Below are 15964 nucleotides of genomic sequence, written 5' to 3'. Positions count from 1 at the left end.
AATAGAGAGGGCATAACAATGCACATACATATCATGATGACTACTATGAGATTTACTTAGGGCATTACGACAAAGAACATAGACCGCTATCCAAGCATGCATCTATGCCTAAAAGTCCACCTTCGGGTTAGCATCCGCACCCCTTCCAGATATTAAGTTGCAAACAACGACAATTGCATTAAGTACCGTGCGTAATGTAAACAATACAAATATCCTTAGACAAAGCATTGATGTTTTATCCCTAGTGGCAACAAGACATCCACAACCTTAGAACTTTCTCATCATCGTCCCAGATTCAATGGAGGCATGAACCCACTATCTAGCATAAATACCCCCTCTTGGAGTTACAAGTATTAACTTGGCCAGAGCCTCTACTAGCAACGGAGAGCATGCAAGATCATAAACAACACATATATGATAGATAGATAATCAACTTGACATAGTATTCCATATTCATCGGATCCCAACAAACACAACATACAGCATATTACAATAAGATGATCTTGATCATGATAGGCAGCTCACAAGATCTAAACATGATGGCACAATAGGAGAAGACAACCATCTAGCTACAGCTATGGACCCATAGTCCAAGGATGAACTACTCACGCATTAGTCCGGAGGCGGGCATGGTGATGTAGAGCCCTCCGGTGATGATTCCCCTCTCCGGCAGGGTGCCGGAGGTGATCTTCAGAACCCCCGAGATGGGGTTGACGGCGGCGGCGTCTCTGGAACTTTTCTCGTATTTTGGCTCTCGGTCCTAGGGTTTTCCGATACGAAGGAATATATAGGCGAAGAGGCAGCGTCGGGGGAGCCAGGAGGTGGGCTCCCCACACCTAAGCGCGCCAGGGGGTGGGGCCGCGCCACCCTATGGGGTGGCCCCCCTGCTGGCCGTCTCCGACTCTTCTTCGATGTTCTGGAACCCTCCGTGGAAAATAGGGCCGTGGGCTTTTGTTTCTTCCAATTCCGAGAATATTTCCTGTGTAGGATTTCTGAAACCAAAAACAGCAGAAAACAGGAACTGGCGCTTCGGCATCTTGTTAATAGGTTAGTACCGAAAAATGCATAAAAATGATATAAAGTGTACATAAAACATGTGAGTATTGTCATAAAACTAGCATGGAACATAAGAAATTATAGATAGGTTGGAGACGTATCACCTATTATGATCAAGATCATCTATTTGTAATGCTACATGTTGTGTTTGTTGGGATCTGATGAATATGGAATACTATGTCAAGTTGATTATTGATCTATCATATATATGTTGTTTATGATCTTGCATGCTCTCCGTTGCTAGTAGAGGCTCTGGCCAAGTTGATACTTGTAACTCCAAGAGGGGGTATTTATGCTAGATAGTGAGTTCATGTCTCCATTGAATCTGGGACAGTGACAGAAAGTTCTAAGGTTGTGGATGTGCTGTTGCCACTAGGGATAAAACATCAATGCTTTGTCTAAGGATATTTGTATTGTTTACATTACGCACAGTACTTAGTGCAATTGTCTGTTGATTGCAACTTAATACTGGAAGGGGTGCGGATGCTAACCCGAAGGTGGACTTTTTAGGCATAGATGCATGCTGGATGGCGGTCTATGTTCTTGTCGTAATGCCCTAAGTAAATCTCATAGTAGTCATCATGATATGTATGTGCATTGTTATGCCCTCTCTATTTGTCAATTGCCCAACTGTAATTTGTTTACCCAACATGTTATTTATCTTATTGGAGAGACACCACTAGTGAACTGTGGACCCCGGTCCATTCTTTTACATCTGACATACAACCTACTCCAATCATTGTTCTCTTTGTTTTCTCGCAAGCAAACATAATTTTCCACACCATACGTTTAATCCTTTGTTTTCAGCAAGCCGGTGAGATCGACAACCTCACTCGTTAAGTTGGGGCAAAGTAGTTTGATTGTGTTGTGCAGGTTCCACGTTGGCGCCGAATCCCCGGTGTTGCGCCGCACTACACTCCTTCACCAACAACCTTCACGTGATCTTCATCTCCTACTGGTTCGATAACCTTGGTTTCTTACTGAGGGAAAACTCGCTGCTGTACTCATCATACCTTCCTCTTGGGGTTCCCAACGGACGTGTGCTTTACCGTCACAAGCAAGCATCTCTAATGGGAGGCTCTAAGAGCATCTCCACCGGCGGTCCCGATAGCGTTTTGGGGGCCGGCAGCGAAAATGGGCTCACACCGGTGCGCCCCAAACGGCGCCGGCGCTTTTTCGAGCCCAATAGAAGCGTCGGCAGCCCCGTGCCGGCCCCTTGGCGAAGGGCACGAATCGGAAAGCCGGCGCCTCGCAAAACGACGGTTTTCGCGGGTGAGGGCGCCTTGTCAGCGAGAGGACGCGGCGGTTCGCATCGGAAACGACGCGGGGAGGTTGGTCGTCGGCGTTAATGGCCTCCCTCGCGGAAACCCAAGCGGTGAGGGAGACGAATGGCCACGCGGCGTCCACCTACATTACCCACGCGCCTTCAATGCGTGTCCGCCGCCTCCCTTAAAACCCCATCGGCGCACACTTCTCTCTGTTCCCCACCTTCCAACCCTAGCAGCCGCCGTCCAACCGCTGCACACGCACCCCCGCCGACGATGGCGCACAACGACGAGGTCGGCGGTAGCGGCGGCATGCTACGCTCGTTGCAGCCGACGTAATGTACTGGCACTGCATCCCCGTGCCAGTACAGTACAAACTGCCGCACGGCTGGCATGTCTCCAATGCCGGCTTTGCCGTGCCGCCGTCGTCACCGCCAGGACCGCAGACGCGAGCCCTCGCGAGGGAAAGGCGGTGTCGAATGATGCCGGAGGAGAGGAACTTGCCGGACAACGCGGTCGATAGCCCGGCATGGGCACGACGTTTCGAAGACGATCGCACCGTCGAGCTCGCGCGGCCGCTTCAACACCGTCGGCCGCCGTGTCTGGTGGTACGGCCGCGGCGTCGACACAACGCTTTGCCAGTACGGCTTCCGCCAACGCATCCGCGGTGACAGGCAACGGGACCCGCTGTACTTCCCGCAGGTGGCGTGCATGGCGCCGGCGGCGCCGACTCTGCAGAGGGCGCCGGAAAGGACCGCGGTGTCCGGAAGCTCGCGCACCGGATTGTCGTCTGTCGTCGCTCGCACGCGCTCGGCCGCGCCTCCTTCCGGAGGCGTCGTCATCCGCAACGAAGCGAGGCGCGCATCCTCTTCTCCGGCCCGTCGGACGACGGGGTCGGGCCGCCGCCCCGTGTCAAGGAGGAGGAGGCCGCGACCGCGGCCTCGCCACCACTTCCGTCGGCGAAGAAGAAATGGTGGGAGAATGAGGCGGAGGAGCAGGCGTCCCTCCGTGGTGACGATGACGAGGAGGAATTCCCCGGCCTAAAGTTCATGGTCGGCCACTCTGTCGATGAGGACTACCGGCATATTATGTTGGGCCCGCGACATGCTTCAGCGCCTTCGACTCCCGACGCCGCTAGATGTTTTCTTTAGTTTTTAATTTAAATTCGCATGAAATTTGTACAAATTTTGTTCGAACTTCGTATGAATATTGTTCAAAATTTAATTTTAACTTTCAAATCTATCGGGGCCGCCTGTTTAGCGATGCCGGTGTGGAAGCAGCATCCCTAAATAGAGGATGTTCCGCCGATGCTTCCATACAGCAGTGCCGGCGGCCCTGTCGACGTATTTAGGGTGCGTTTGGATTGTGGCCGGCGTTTGCCATGCCAAAATTTTGGCGTTGACTGGTATCCGGGCGCACCGTTTGGATTGAAGCCAAACAATCAAAGACACACCAAAATTTTGGTAGCTAGGTCAGTTTTTGCGCCCACGCGCTGGCGAAATCGGGGCGAGCGAATCCTTCGCCAAAAAATTGGTGTGCCCCTGATTTGGCGTGGTTGGGCTGGGCATAAACCAAACAGCCGCTAAGGTATTTGGAAGCTCCCAAGACGGCAGCGCGTCGCTCTGCCCAGGATGCCCGCGCCATGGCCGGGGGTGCCGCTCCGCCTAGCTCGCGCCCAGCTGCCCATGGAGGCAAGGGGCACCGCACCCGCGGCGGCGCACGGGGCCGCGCCCGCGTCGGCAAGGGGGCTGCGCCCGCGGCGGCGGACAGGGCCACGCGCGTAGGGAGGCGGACGGGGCCGTGCACGCGACGAGGGCGGCGCCGGACGGGGCCGTGCACGCGGCGAGGAACAGGTCCTACGCCCGCCAGCAGCACGGCCAGGGCTAGGAGGAGGACGGAGGTGCGCGAACTTGAGGCCGGCCACGACCAGCGCCACTGCTCGCCTCCGTTGCCACGACCGCCTGTCCTGGCCGTGCCCGGCGCCACCCTCGCTCGTTCCTGTTTCGCGTTCATGTTTCTGAAGTAGTACTACTAGTAGGGAGGAAGGAGGAACAGTTGTTTAGGTAGGAGCGTTGGGGACTAAATTGGTCGCGGACGTCCAAGCTTATCCGCGCGTCCGGAGACTGATCCAAACAACCAAAATCGGAGAGCCCAATACATCCGTTTGGGTCTCCGCTCGTTGGAGATTCCCTAACACACCCATGTCCAGTCGCAGCCCGGCCCGTCCGGCTCAGTCATGTGGGTTCCTTCCCTTAGAAGCGTACTTGAGAGTTTCCTACCTCATACGACTAGGGGTGGACACAAAGCTCGAGGCTCGGCTCGGGCTCGACAAGGCTTGGCTCGGGCTCGGCTCGGCTCGAAGAGCACACAAGCCAAGCCCAAACCTTCCGATCAAGGCTCGAGGCTCGACAAGCCCGCTCTCGCAGTAAAGCTCGACGTCGCGCTCGAAGGCTCGATGAAAAATAATAATTTAGAGTTAACCTTACTATATATATCTAATAATTTACACTTGTAAGAGCATCTCCACCGGTGGCCCCAAAATAGACGTCGGAAGCTGCGCCGACACTAGACATGTTCGTTGATGTCGCTATCGGCATGTACGCCGACGCATGCATGTGGGTTGATGATGCCAGGAGCGGTGGGCGAGAGGGGGAGATTTGGGGGAAACTTGTAGGATTTGGGATCATGCGGATGACACGTGGAGCCCACGCGTGTAATCCAACGTGGCGCAAGGCGTCCGTGGGCCCGATCAACGCCCTCTGCGTAGGGGTCGGCACGGTTTTTAGGTCATGTCGGTGTGAGCCCAAACTTGAGGACGGCCTCCAAATAACTACCGGGGACACTTTTGGGCTCAGCGGTGGAGATGTTCTAATCATCACTAATGTTTAACAGCTAAATCTGACGTGTGCATGACATAGAGACTGAGAATAACATTTCAGTCATAAGTCATAACACATATGGGTATATACACAACTAGTCGTCAGTCATCTATAGTACATGGCCACGCGTGAGCTACAAGTAGTATATATATATACTTCTTCCAGCAGGATGTAGTACAGGAATTGACACGAAACCACACAGCATAGAAAATCCATCCCAGTGAATGAAATTCTCTACTGTTCTTCTTGCTCGTCCCGCACTGGCCGCACAGCGTCGTCCTCTCTCGTCAATTTAATTTTCTGATTTAACTTTGATCGGTTCATCTTGGCCATGTTTCTTCTGCGACATTACAAATCCATCTACAAATAAACTCGGAATCACGGACTATATCAAGAATATGTAGACAAAATCCGCAGAAAAAGAATACAGAGAAAACGAATTTCTCATATCCATCAAGGAACAGCCGAGGGGAATCGCCAAAGAGGAGTGCGAGCAGGCGAGCAGCACCGATGGCCGCTGCGCAAGGCGCTGTGTTCATCCGAGGGGACCGTGAGGAGAAAGCGGCAGAGGGGAACGGGACAGGGAGGAGCAGCGCTGCAGCAGGCAGGGGCAGCCATGGGAGGAAGAGATGTGGAGTGGCCAGATGGGTGCGGGTGGCGGCTGCCGGCGGCGGCCGGCGGTGGTGGCCGACGCTAATCCTATGCCTTGCAGGCGAGCAGGAGAGGTAGGGGTCGGAGATGGCATGGAATCCTGGAAGGAATGGGCTGTGGCGGCCGGCTCGTGAGCCTTCTGAGCCGAGCCACAAGCTCGTCGAGCCGAGCCTCGAGCCAAATTTTCAGAACAATTGTAGTCACAAGCCGAGCCAGGTTTGGCTCGAAATTTCACGAGCCGAGCCTCGAGCCGGCTCGGCTCGGCTCGATTCCACCCCTACATACGGCTCATAAATTGCTATCTTAATTTCCCCTATCTTAAACTGAATTTGATTTCTGAAAAATAGATCCCATTCTCCCCTCCACCAAGTCCATCAGAGCAAGTTTAATAGTATAGTCAGCTGCTGGCTATAAGCTATGTGCCATGTCATTTGTAGCTAACATAGAGCAAATATGTATAATAGTGAGCTATAATCATGTACTACTTTATCAATGGATGTCCCACATTTCACTCTCACAAAGTCGCTTGGAAAGACGCTGCTGTAAGCCTGGCTCTCGCATTTGTAGCTCACTCCTCTTCTCTCTCCTCCTCTCTCTCCTCCAACTAAGCATGAATATATTATTTTAACCCTTATAGCCAGCTGAGTAGGACTTATTATACTTGCTCTCAGCCTGCAGGATGTGTGGGCCCCGCAAAACGTCAGCTCAATCCCAAAAAAGCAGGGCTCAATTTAATACTGCCGCTTTCTTTTGACAGCCCAAAATTATTACTTACCTGAAAGCGAAGAGGGAAATACTTGAAGACCCCCCTAAAACTTCCCGCTATTACCAAATTCCACCCGGCAGCTTTCCCCAGGATTTTGCAGTCTGCGCTGCCTTCTCTAATCCTCTCCCCCACTCACGCTCCACTACGCAGACCACCACGCCCGCTTCCCCTCACCCAAACCCTAGCCAGCCGTACGAGGCGCTCGCCGGCGATGGACGACGCCGGAGGCGGCGTGGCCGCGGCGGCTATGAACCACCACGCGCGCTCCCCCGAGGACGTCTTCCGCGACTTCCGCGCGCGCCGTGCGGGGATCGTCAAGGCGCTCACCACGGGTTCGTCTTGCTCCTGCGCTCCTCTTCTAGCTCAAGCGTCCGCGCCCGTCCTTCCGGTTTTCGGCTGGTGCTGTTTCATATATTTTTTCTGATGGATTCGTTGCTCCTGTGCTGCGCAGATGTGGAGAAGTTCTACCAGCAGTGCGACCCGGGTGAGGCTCCCCCCAACCTTGCTGCGACTTTACCTTCGCCTTGTTCGTTTCTTAAAATTTAATTAGGCTGCATGTACAGCTGCGTCTGTCTTTTGCGATACTCCGATTGCGTGTTCCGCCACTTCCGGATTGAGCTCGACATGGTTATCTTCTAGGGTTTCGAAGAGTTCCGAAAGTAGATTTGCTCTAATTATTGCCGCAATCCATCTTTTGGGTATGCCCATTTCCGTGTACGACGGGCAATATTTTCTTTTCTTCAATTTGTTGTTGCCCACCAGTCTAGTTTGGTAAAGTAGTTGAACATATATTGAGTAAGGAGTCCAGTGTGCTGCGATGGACTCACACGACACATCAGCACTTTCCACGTGAGCCTGGATCCATCAAGAATGGCATTCCGTGGCCGCGTGACGTAATCTAACGGTGCGAGAGCACGTCATGCTGCCAGATGGGCATGCTGGAGAATTCTCGGCAGGGTAAATGCCAACTTTGGGCTATTTACAATAGGTTTCTGTTGAGACGAGTATTTTAATCCTTAAACCATTCGAGACCTGAAGGCTGAAACATGGTTAAAAATTATTGGAGCTGCGGTAAATTGCATTCCTGTTGACATGCAGAACACTAAGGAGGAATTATCATCAACCAAAGGCAGTCTGGCCACAAGATGTGAAATATGTTTAATGTCCTAGTAGCTATATGTGATCCACACATCCGTGTTTTTCAATCAAAGTGTATTTTTTTGGGAATACCTCACACATGAGTGATATGGAACTAAAAAAGAATGTTCCCATACTCCCACGTTTGTTTTCTTAACCCAGGAACACCCCACCTCCAGTTGATACAAAATGGAAACAATATCTGTTTGTTGTTATAGCCTGAATAAAAAGGATGAAAAGTAACTATATATTGGTGGAAGAAATTGACACGAGTTGAAGACGGTTACACATGGTACATTTAACTACTAAAGCGGTCCATTTTTCGATTTATAATTGCATTTCACTGCTAGGAAGCCATCAAGGCAATGCTTTGTCAAGCGCATATCTAGCTGCTTGTAAAGTATTTGTCCTATTTGTTGCAGTGATTATAAATTTGAAATTCATCTAGCTTTTTGTTCCACCATTTTTTTACTTTTCAATTTACATATCTGGTTAGTTGCTGCTACACAACAGATTAAGGTGATAAGCAATGGAACTATGGAAGGTTCAAAACTTAGGCTGAACTTACAAATTTGTCCTCTTGATGTTGGAACTGCAGCTTTATTGTTTATGGGTTTAATGGGAACGATTTGTTGAGTATATTTGCTCTTAATAATCATTCAAACATCTGCTTTGAGTGTGAGTTGGTTTGTCTAGTGAGCTAAATTCTAGTAGCTATTCACTCTAAATAATTGAAGTTCTAGTTTTGTCCTAAACCAAACTTCTCTAAGTTTGGTCGGATTTTTTTTAAAAAATTGTCAATACTAACAACATCCAATCTATATAGTATGAAAATTCAATGTATGCTGGATCTAATAAAATTAAGTTGGTGTTTTAGATGTTCATATATGTTTCTATAAATTTAATCGAACTTGTAGTAGTTTGACTTAGGACAAGAAAATTAGAACTTCAATTATTTTGGAATGGAGGGAGTAGCATTTTATGTGTTACAATCTATTGCTATGATAATGTTGGATAGTAAATTGCAAGTGATACATCAGGTTTTGTTTCTCTTGTTTTTGTCATGTCGCTGATATAGTGATCTCTTCCTTTCTTAGAGAAAGAGAACCTGTGCCTTTATGGGTTACCCAATGAGACCTGGGATGTGACTTTGCCAGCCGAGGAAGTACCTCCTGAACTTCCAGAACCAGCTCTGGGCATAAACTTTGCTCGTGATGGGATGATTGAAAAAGATTGGCTGTCGCTGGTTGCAGTTCATAGTGATGCTTGGCTACTATCTGTAGCATTCTACTTTGGAGCTCGGTTTGGATTCGATAAAGAAGCCAGGTCAGCGTAGTTTCTATTGGAATGATTTTTTTTTCATATACACGAAACAGACAATAGTGGGACAGAGATTTGGTGCACATGGGCACCGGTGATCTCGTTTTTTAAAAAAATTAAAAATAATAGTTTTGAGTTGTAAAAAATTCTGGAAAAAAATCCACACATAGTCAATGATGTATCCACAAACGGGCAAATCAATTTCAAATACTTAATACTTTGAGCTACACAAAAATGACAAAATTGTAGATCTGAGTAGTCATTTTCAAATCTCTAAAACACATCAGAATTTGTCATTTTTGTCCAGATCAAAATAAAAAGAATTTCGGATTGGGATTTTTCATGATTGTGGGATGTATCAATGGTAATCTACAGAATTATTTTCATGATTTTTTATAACTTGTAAATTTTTTTTTATTTTTTTTAACTGAGCGAGAGCACTGGAGCTCATGAGCTAAAAGCACTTTTCGACAATAGTGATTCTATTATCTCAGCACCCATGCTGGTTTCCAGTTTTAGTCAATTGAACAGCAGTGCATGTTTGGTTTTCCCTGCTATCTAGCCATAGTTTAAGCATATGGGTGATTGTCCACAAGTGGCATTTGATTTTCAGGAGACGGCTCTTCACCATGGTTAATGGTCTTCCCACTGTCTATGAAATTGTGACGGGGGTTGCCAAGAAGCAACCAAAACCTTCCAATGGCAGCAGCAAAAGCAGCAAATCCAACTCTAAAGTAAGAAGCACATGCACAACATCCTGCTCATGCGACACAATCATTTACTCATTTTGTCATTTCCTATTCTCTTCCAGCCATCAAGACACTCAAATTCTAACAGCAAGCCTGCAAAGCCAGCTCAACCAAAAGATGAGGAAGATAACGATCAAGAAGACGCACAGGAGGAGGAGCAAGCATACTCGTGTGCCTCCTGCGGGGAGACCTATGTGAACGGTGAGTTCTGGATCTGCTGCGACATCTGCGAGAAGTGGTTCCACGGCAAGTGCGTCCGGATCACCCCTGCGAAGGCGGAGCACATCAAGCACTACAAGTGCCCTGCTTGCAGCAGCAAGAGGAGCCGGGAATGACCACGGGAGGGTCCCGTTAGAATCGTTAGAAACGGTGAAGCAGCAGAGATGCTGCTGTGAGCCTGTAACCGGTGCACCGGTTTGTTGTACTACTAGTTTCATCTTTGTGTTGTGTTGGATATGGTAACTGGTAGTGTTTAGCAGTCTAACTGCATGCTGTCGTTGTAGTGTGACGTGTACTATTGAGAGCACTGGTGTTCAGTAATCAGGTGCTGGGTTAGTTTGTAACTGTGTATGATATGTTAATGCCTCCTATCACGACCTGGGATTGTTATTCTGATGAAGCTCTTGGGATGCTGATTCTAGATATTACTCCATTGATATTCTGATGTATATGACTAATATGCATATCGATGCTCACAAAACTCCAATGTTAGTCTGTAGATAATGAGCTACTTCGCAACAGCTGAACATGAAGAGGAGAGGCTTCAGTATTTTGCTTCTCCTGAAGGAAGAGCTGCCCTTTACCAGTACAATCAAAAGGAGAGTCAGACTGTAATCTATAAGTAGTGTGCTCACCGATGATTTCATTTGCAGCGTTTTTTCGACAATACTATGTTATCATCGTTGGAATTTATTTTGCATGGTGAACAGCTGATATGGTTTTGTGCTGATTTTAGGTGCTGCAGGATTTTCCCTGGGTGACATGCCTTTTGAATGGCTGGTGCAACTAACGCCGCCAGCGCAATTAAAGAAAAGCCATATCGTCGTCCCTGTTAGCATCCAGATCAGATCCACTTGACAGTTAGTGTTGTATTGTATCATGGCTCGCTACTCCTTTCAGGAGAAGCATGATCTGTGGTCCACATGGCTGGCAGGACTCGATCCAAATGAAAGTATACATTTCTCCCTCTGTTTCCTTTCTGTTCTTGTCAGGACAACACTAGAGTCCTCTGGCTGCTGTAGTAACAATATATGCTCTTCATTTTAACCCCCGCCAAAAAAAAAACAATCATAATCCCTCGCTGTGCTTATGTAAACAGTATAGTACTATGTCAAGGGGTCTTCTACCAAATGCCTACCGATGTTAGGGCTGCACTCGAAGAAGTCGTCTGCAAAAAACGGTGGCAAGGGTGATTCTGGCTCATGAAACTGGAAAGGGCTCACATCGAAACCTGGTCCTAATTGTGGTTGTCAATCAAACATTGCAAGTATGTAGGGACAGTAGACTGAAAATGTAACTTTATTGCAACAAATGTAACTGATACATACATACATCCATTGTAGGCATTGTGTCATTGTGTGCGTTCAATTTTGCAACCAATAGATTAGCAAACACACTGGAACTGCTGCTCGTACATACATGTTACAGATAGAGAGCCAAGAGAGTCAATGATTAGCAAGAACTGTCCATGAACTCCACAAGCAACTCCTTGACCGTGCCTCTGTCCGGCATCTTCCCAGCCGCACCGTAGATTGGAGCCATTCCCCCGCTGATAGGTCCTGGATTTGCTTTCACCTGCAATCACACACAAATACAATCAATGGTTTTGCTTTCTCTAGGAACCATCATAACATAACATTATGGATCACTCACAGTGTCTACGGAATTCTTGAGATCCTGGAGGAATTCCACGTAGATAGTTGTGTGTTGAAGTGTCACACAAATGTGCAAGCTGAAGAACCAACAGCTCTGTCAGAATTGACAACGGTACTCGAAACACATCTGGTTTGTTGGATGAAAGCGGGATGATTTGTTTATACCTGTTAGGTCTCTGCAGAGCATTGAGGTGCCAACCTTTTGATGACATTATGTCGTTCACCTCAAATATGTCAACCACATCCGATCCAAAGGCCACAACTGTCATGTCTGGCTTCCCGATCACAAATAACCCTGGGATATCATCAATTCTGCGCAAACCATCACACTATTACTATAGTTCAAAATTTGCGCATTATGAGGATTCAGTTATGGTACACAATTACGGGAATGACATCTATTACTTGTATTGAAGCATATTGACTTGCCATTTGACTATTATTTAAGAAAAATGGGGATGAAACTACTGCATAGATATCAATGTATTGAAGCATATTGACTTGTCATTTGACTATAAGAAAAATGGGAATGAAACTACTACATAAAAAACGATGTATGGCCAATCATTGAAATTAATCTGCAAATGACCATTAGTTCATATCATATCGATCAAAATTTAAATGTTTTCAAAGCGAAACTACTATCAGTCTTCATACGGATATCTCTAGTCTTGCTTTCAAGAATGATAATCTAACAAGTTTACCCTTTCTGTATCTTCTTTGAGACTTCCATGATTTGGCCCGTACTTTCCAAATAACCTGGAAAACAAGCACCAGGAGACATTAGGGATGCTGTTCTAATACAAACTACCACCGTGCTGAGGGTTTCAAGAATAAAGTCGTTACCATTTAGCCCAAGAGACATCATAGAAGCCCAAGCTCCTGCGATTAGTCCACCTGGCCTGCTTCCAGCCATAGTAGGGGAAACATAGAGCCCACCAGTCCATTCAGTCACTAAGCAAACAAGGAAAATAAAACACTGTATTTAGTTTTGGAATATTAATGTTTGCCAGATGGACTATGTCGTGTGCCACCATTACCAAAGGCCAAACTACTACACAGCCTGTCCACAGAGTAAATGTTGAAATGAATGTGACTGTGTCATCTAATTCGAAAATAGACTTACCAGCAACGAATTGGTGCTGAATTTGACGCAAATATCGAAGATGTCGGTGACAATCACAAAAGAGAAGAGAGAGAATGTTAGAAATTAACCGAGCAGAGGGAAGATAAATATTCTGTACTTATTTCTACCTTTCTGATTTCATGATTCCTGTACAGGACAGTACTGGTGCCTTTTGGGGCTAGCCCATACTTATGAACATCTGTCGAGATTGAAGTAACACCTTTGACAGAAAAATCAAAAGGAGGAATAGGATACCTGCATAGTGCGACAGAGCAAGTAGAAATAACATCAGTGCTATCAGAAAGCCTCAAAGTAGTGGTTGCACACTGATTGAAAGTTGTAACACAATAGTTCACCCAAAGAAACTAAAAATTTGTATCAAGAAATGTTCTGATGAGTTCGTGGTTGCTACTACTGATAAGGAGTCAGGGCACAATTAGAGAAGATCCGAGTAAAAGTAGATATCTGGAACAAGTTAATCATTATGAGCAGAGTAAGTACCCAAGTTTGCGGGCGAAAGGCAAAACAAAGCCACCAAGGCATAGATCGACATGCAAGCAAATACCATATTGTGAAGCCAACTCCCCAAGTTCCTGAGATGTTTTGAGTTATGAAGTAACCAAAAAATGGCTGATGCAACAGCGCAAGAATTATGGCAAATTTTATTTTTTACCTCGATAGGATCAATTAAACCATGGGGAAATCCTGGTGCAGATCCAACCATCTGGGCAATGGCAGTTTGTTAAAAGGCATTAATATATATCAGACAGATAACACATTTGAGCTGCAATCAAGATAGTGAGATCACTTATTATATAGTCTCCCGAATTTCAGGTAAATGGATGCTTACCATTATAGTGTTTCCATTTATGCACCTTCTGAATCCTTTTACATCTGCAAGAAATTCTTTATTCACAGGTACACGGCGCACTTTAATATTGAAATATTGAGCAGCTTTGTCATAGGCAGAATGAGCTGATTCAGCAATTATCCTGCATAACGAGCTTTCATTACCTCCAGAAACAAGGAGACAGCAACATATTTGAAATAAATGAAAAACACGGTACTTGAGAAAATCAAATAGAATACATCACTATCTCACATTTCAGGCTTTGTGATTCCCTTCTTTGATTGCATATAGTCACGCGATGTTTTGACGGCTAATAATATGCTCTCTGTTCCTCCTGATGTCATATTGCCACAGATTTGTCCACCGGATGCCTTCTCTTTGCTACCAAGCAAAGCAGCTGTCATTGCAACTACCTCAGCCTCTAACTGTGCCACACTCTTGAATACATCCTGATGCAGAGGATTTGTGTGTGAAAACCTGGAAAAGGTAGCATGGGAAATTAAAGAAAGCGTCCCCTGAAATATTTAAGACAATAATATTTGAGATGGCCTAGTAATAGTTATTAAATATTTTTTTACTAATCTTGCCTGAGAGGCTGAGACGGCTAGCATGCAAGATTTAAGAAAGCACCTCCTGGAAAACAAATACGACTAGGCCTTTGCAGGATGTATTGACTCATGGAGCAAAACAAAAATATATTTTAAGTTGCTTGCAAGCTTGCTTCATCGCCTATCCGTTGACTATATTTTGTACTCCCTCCAGCGGCAGCCAATGAATTTGGGCCAGAGGGAGTATTATAATTTATATGGTGGACTGTGATCCAAACAAGATTTCCTGGACAGGTACATACAGTTGATATTTGGAACAAGACCAACCAAGACTGGGATGTGAGGCCTTACATAGAGTAGGCCCTGTTTATCAGGGCGAAATGGCCATCGGACTCGCTCCCAGCGATATAACTGCGAGAGGGGAGAATTTGACAGGAAAAGTGTGACGACAATAGTAAAGTAGAATTGACAGTGAAGCAGTTCCTATTAATCTGCTTTGCTCTGAGGTGCAGTATATACGTACACTGTGCCGGAGCACTTCCCCTGCCATTTCACGTCCTTATCCTTGAGCACCTGGAGATCGTCGATGACCTTGTCGGGGACCCCGACGTCCGGCAGCTCCGTCCGCAGGTTCTTCTTGGCCGATCCGCTGCCTGACTGCAGCTGCTCAACGACCTGCAGCACGCACGAAGGAACGGTACATGAGAAGCAACCACGGATGGATGGATATTACATATTAGCATGGATGTGGCGTGCACGGCAGCAACCGTAAGACGCGTGCGTGCGTGTGCTATCTTGCTGCCTATCTATCTGTCTGTTTCCAACATGACCCAAATGTCAAAGATTTTCTGACTCATATGTAAAGAACTCAAGATTTTCTCCAGAAATCGTGCGGAATCTTGGGTTGCAGTAGGGATTGATTACCTTGCTCTTCTGCGCGGCAATGTAGGCGCTAACCCCCGGCACCATCCTGCGCGCAGCAGATCATACTAGATTAGACAGACCGGCAGGCTAGGAGAAAGAGGAAAGTTAGCAAGAAGAGACATACTTGAGGGCGGCCATGACTAGCGTGATGAGGACGGTGCGGAGGCCACGGTCGGCAACGTGGCCGGCGGCGGCGTGGAGGGCGCGCGCGGCGAGGAGGGTGAGGATTGGGGCCGCGGCGAGCAGGAGCGGCTCGTGGCCCGCGAGGCGGTCGTTGGCGGCGGCGCGCAGGCGCAGCGCCAGCTGGGTGGCCGCTTCCATGGGAGCTTGAGATGGATCCCGAGGGAGGGGGCGACTGCTGTCTGTGTGGTTGGTGACGGAATCCGGATTGAATTGTTATATACTGAGCAGAGAGGAGGGAGGAAGGGCCGGCCGGCAAAGAGGAAGAAGAACTCTGAACTCAGCTGAATATCTATGGTTCAGACTCAGAGGGCAGATATCTACGATCAAACAAGCAGGCAAGAAAGCGAGCTGTGCTGCGAGAGCAATAAATGAGGCCGATTTCTTCCTTGCTTTGGTTTGCTTCGTGAGGTGGACTAGCTAGCTAGCTTAATTGGCCTCACTGATCTTCTAGATGCACTTCTTTTTCATCCAGCATTTTTGGAACAGCAGTCAATGTTGACCATGGATCATGCAGTACTATATTAGCTCGCTGGGTAAATCTTGGTTGCCAGATGCATATCTTTTTTTTTTTTTTTTTTTTTTTTTTGAGAAACACAGTACAAACGCAGGCCCTCACATACACGCGCATACACTCAC

The 15964-nt window shown here is 47.2% G+C and overlaps 2 protein-coding genes across 2 annotated transcripts; one reads left to right on the top strand and one right to left on the bottom strand.

Annotated features, from left to right (window-relative positions):
• Window positions 1–6790: 6790 nt before the first annotated feature.
• On the top strand, window positions 6791–10463 carry LOC124693222 (PHD finger protein ALFIN-LIKE 7). Its single transcript, XM_047226686.1, has 5 exons — window positions 6791–6949; window positions 7069–7101; window positions 8852–9080; window positions 9688–9808; window positions 9886–10463. Exons 1-5 carry the CDS (start codon window positions 6829–6831, stop codon window positions 10156–10158), a joined length of 777 nt encoding a protein of 258 aa, XP_047082642.1. The 5' UTR covers window positions 6791–6828; the 3' UTR covers window positions 10159–10463.
• Window positions 10464–11323: 860 nt separating this feature from the next.
• Window positions 11324–15548, bottom strand: LOC124693221 (sphingosine-1-phosphate lyase; the record flags this gene model as incomplete). The annotated part of the gene is given in 15 exon segments (XM_047226685.1): window positions 11324–11617; window positions 11696–11774; window positions 11863–12009; window positions 12402–12456; window positions 12544–12651; window positions 12824–12839; window positions 12952–13078; window positions 13325–13416; window positions 13497–13547; window positions 13674–13815; window positions 13926–14150; window positions 14573–14632; window positions 14745–14896; window positions 15146–15191; window positions 15270–15548. Coding segments are annotated over 15 exon segments (1620 nt in total). The 3' UTR covers window positions 11324–11494.
• Between the last annotated feature and the right edge of the window lie 416 nt (window positions 15549–15964).

The sequence above is a fragment of the Lolium rigidum genome, chromosome 2, assembly GCF_022539505.1.
Source record: "Lolium rigidum isolate FL_2022 chromosome 2, APGP_CSIRO_Lrig_0.1, whole genome shotgun sequence".
Classification (NCBI taxonomy): Eukaryota; Viridiplantae; Streptophyta; class Magnoliopsida; order Poales; family Poaceae; genus Lolium; species Lolium rigidum.
The sequence above is the reverse complement of the archived record's forward strand: the minus strand, read 5'-3'. Positions and strand labels throughout refer to the sequence as shown.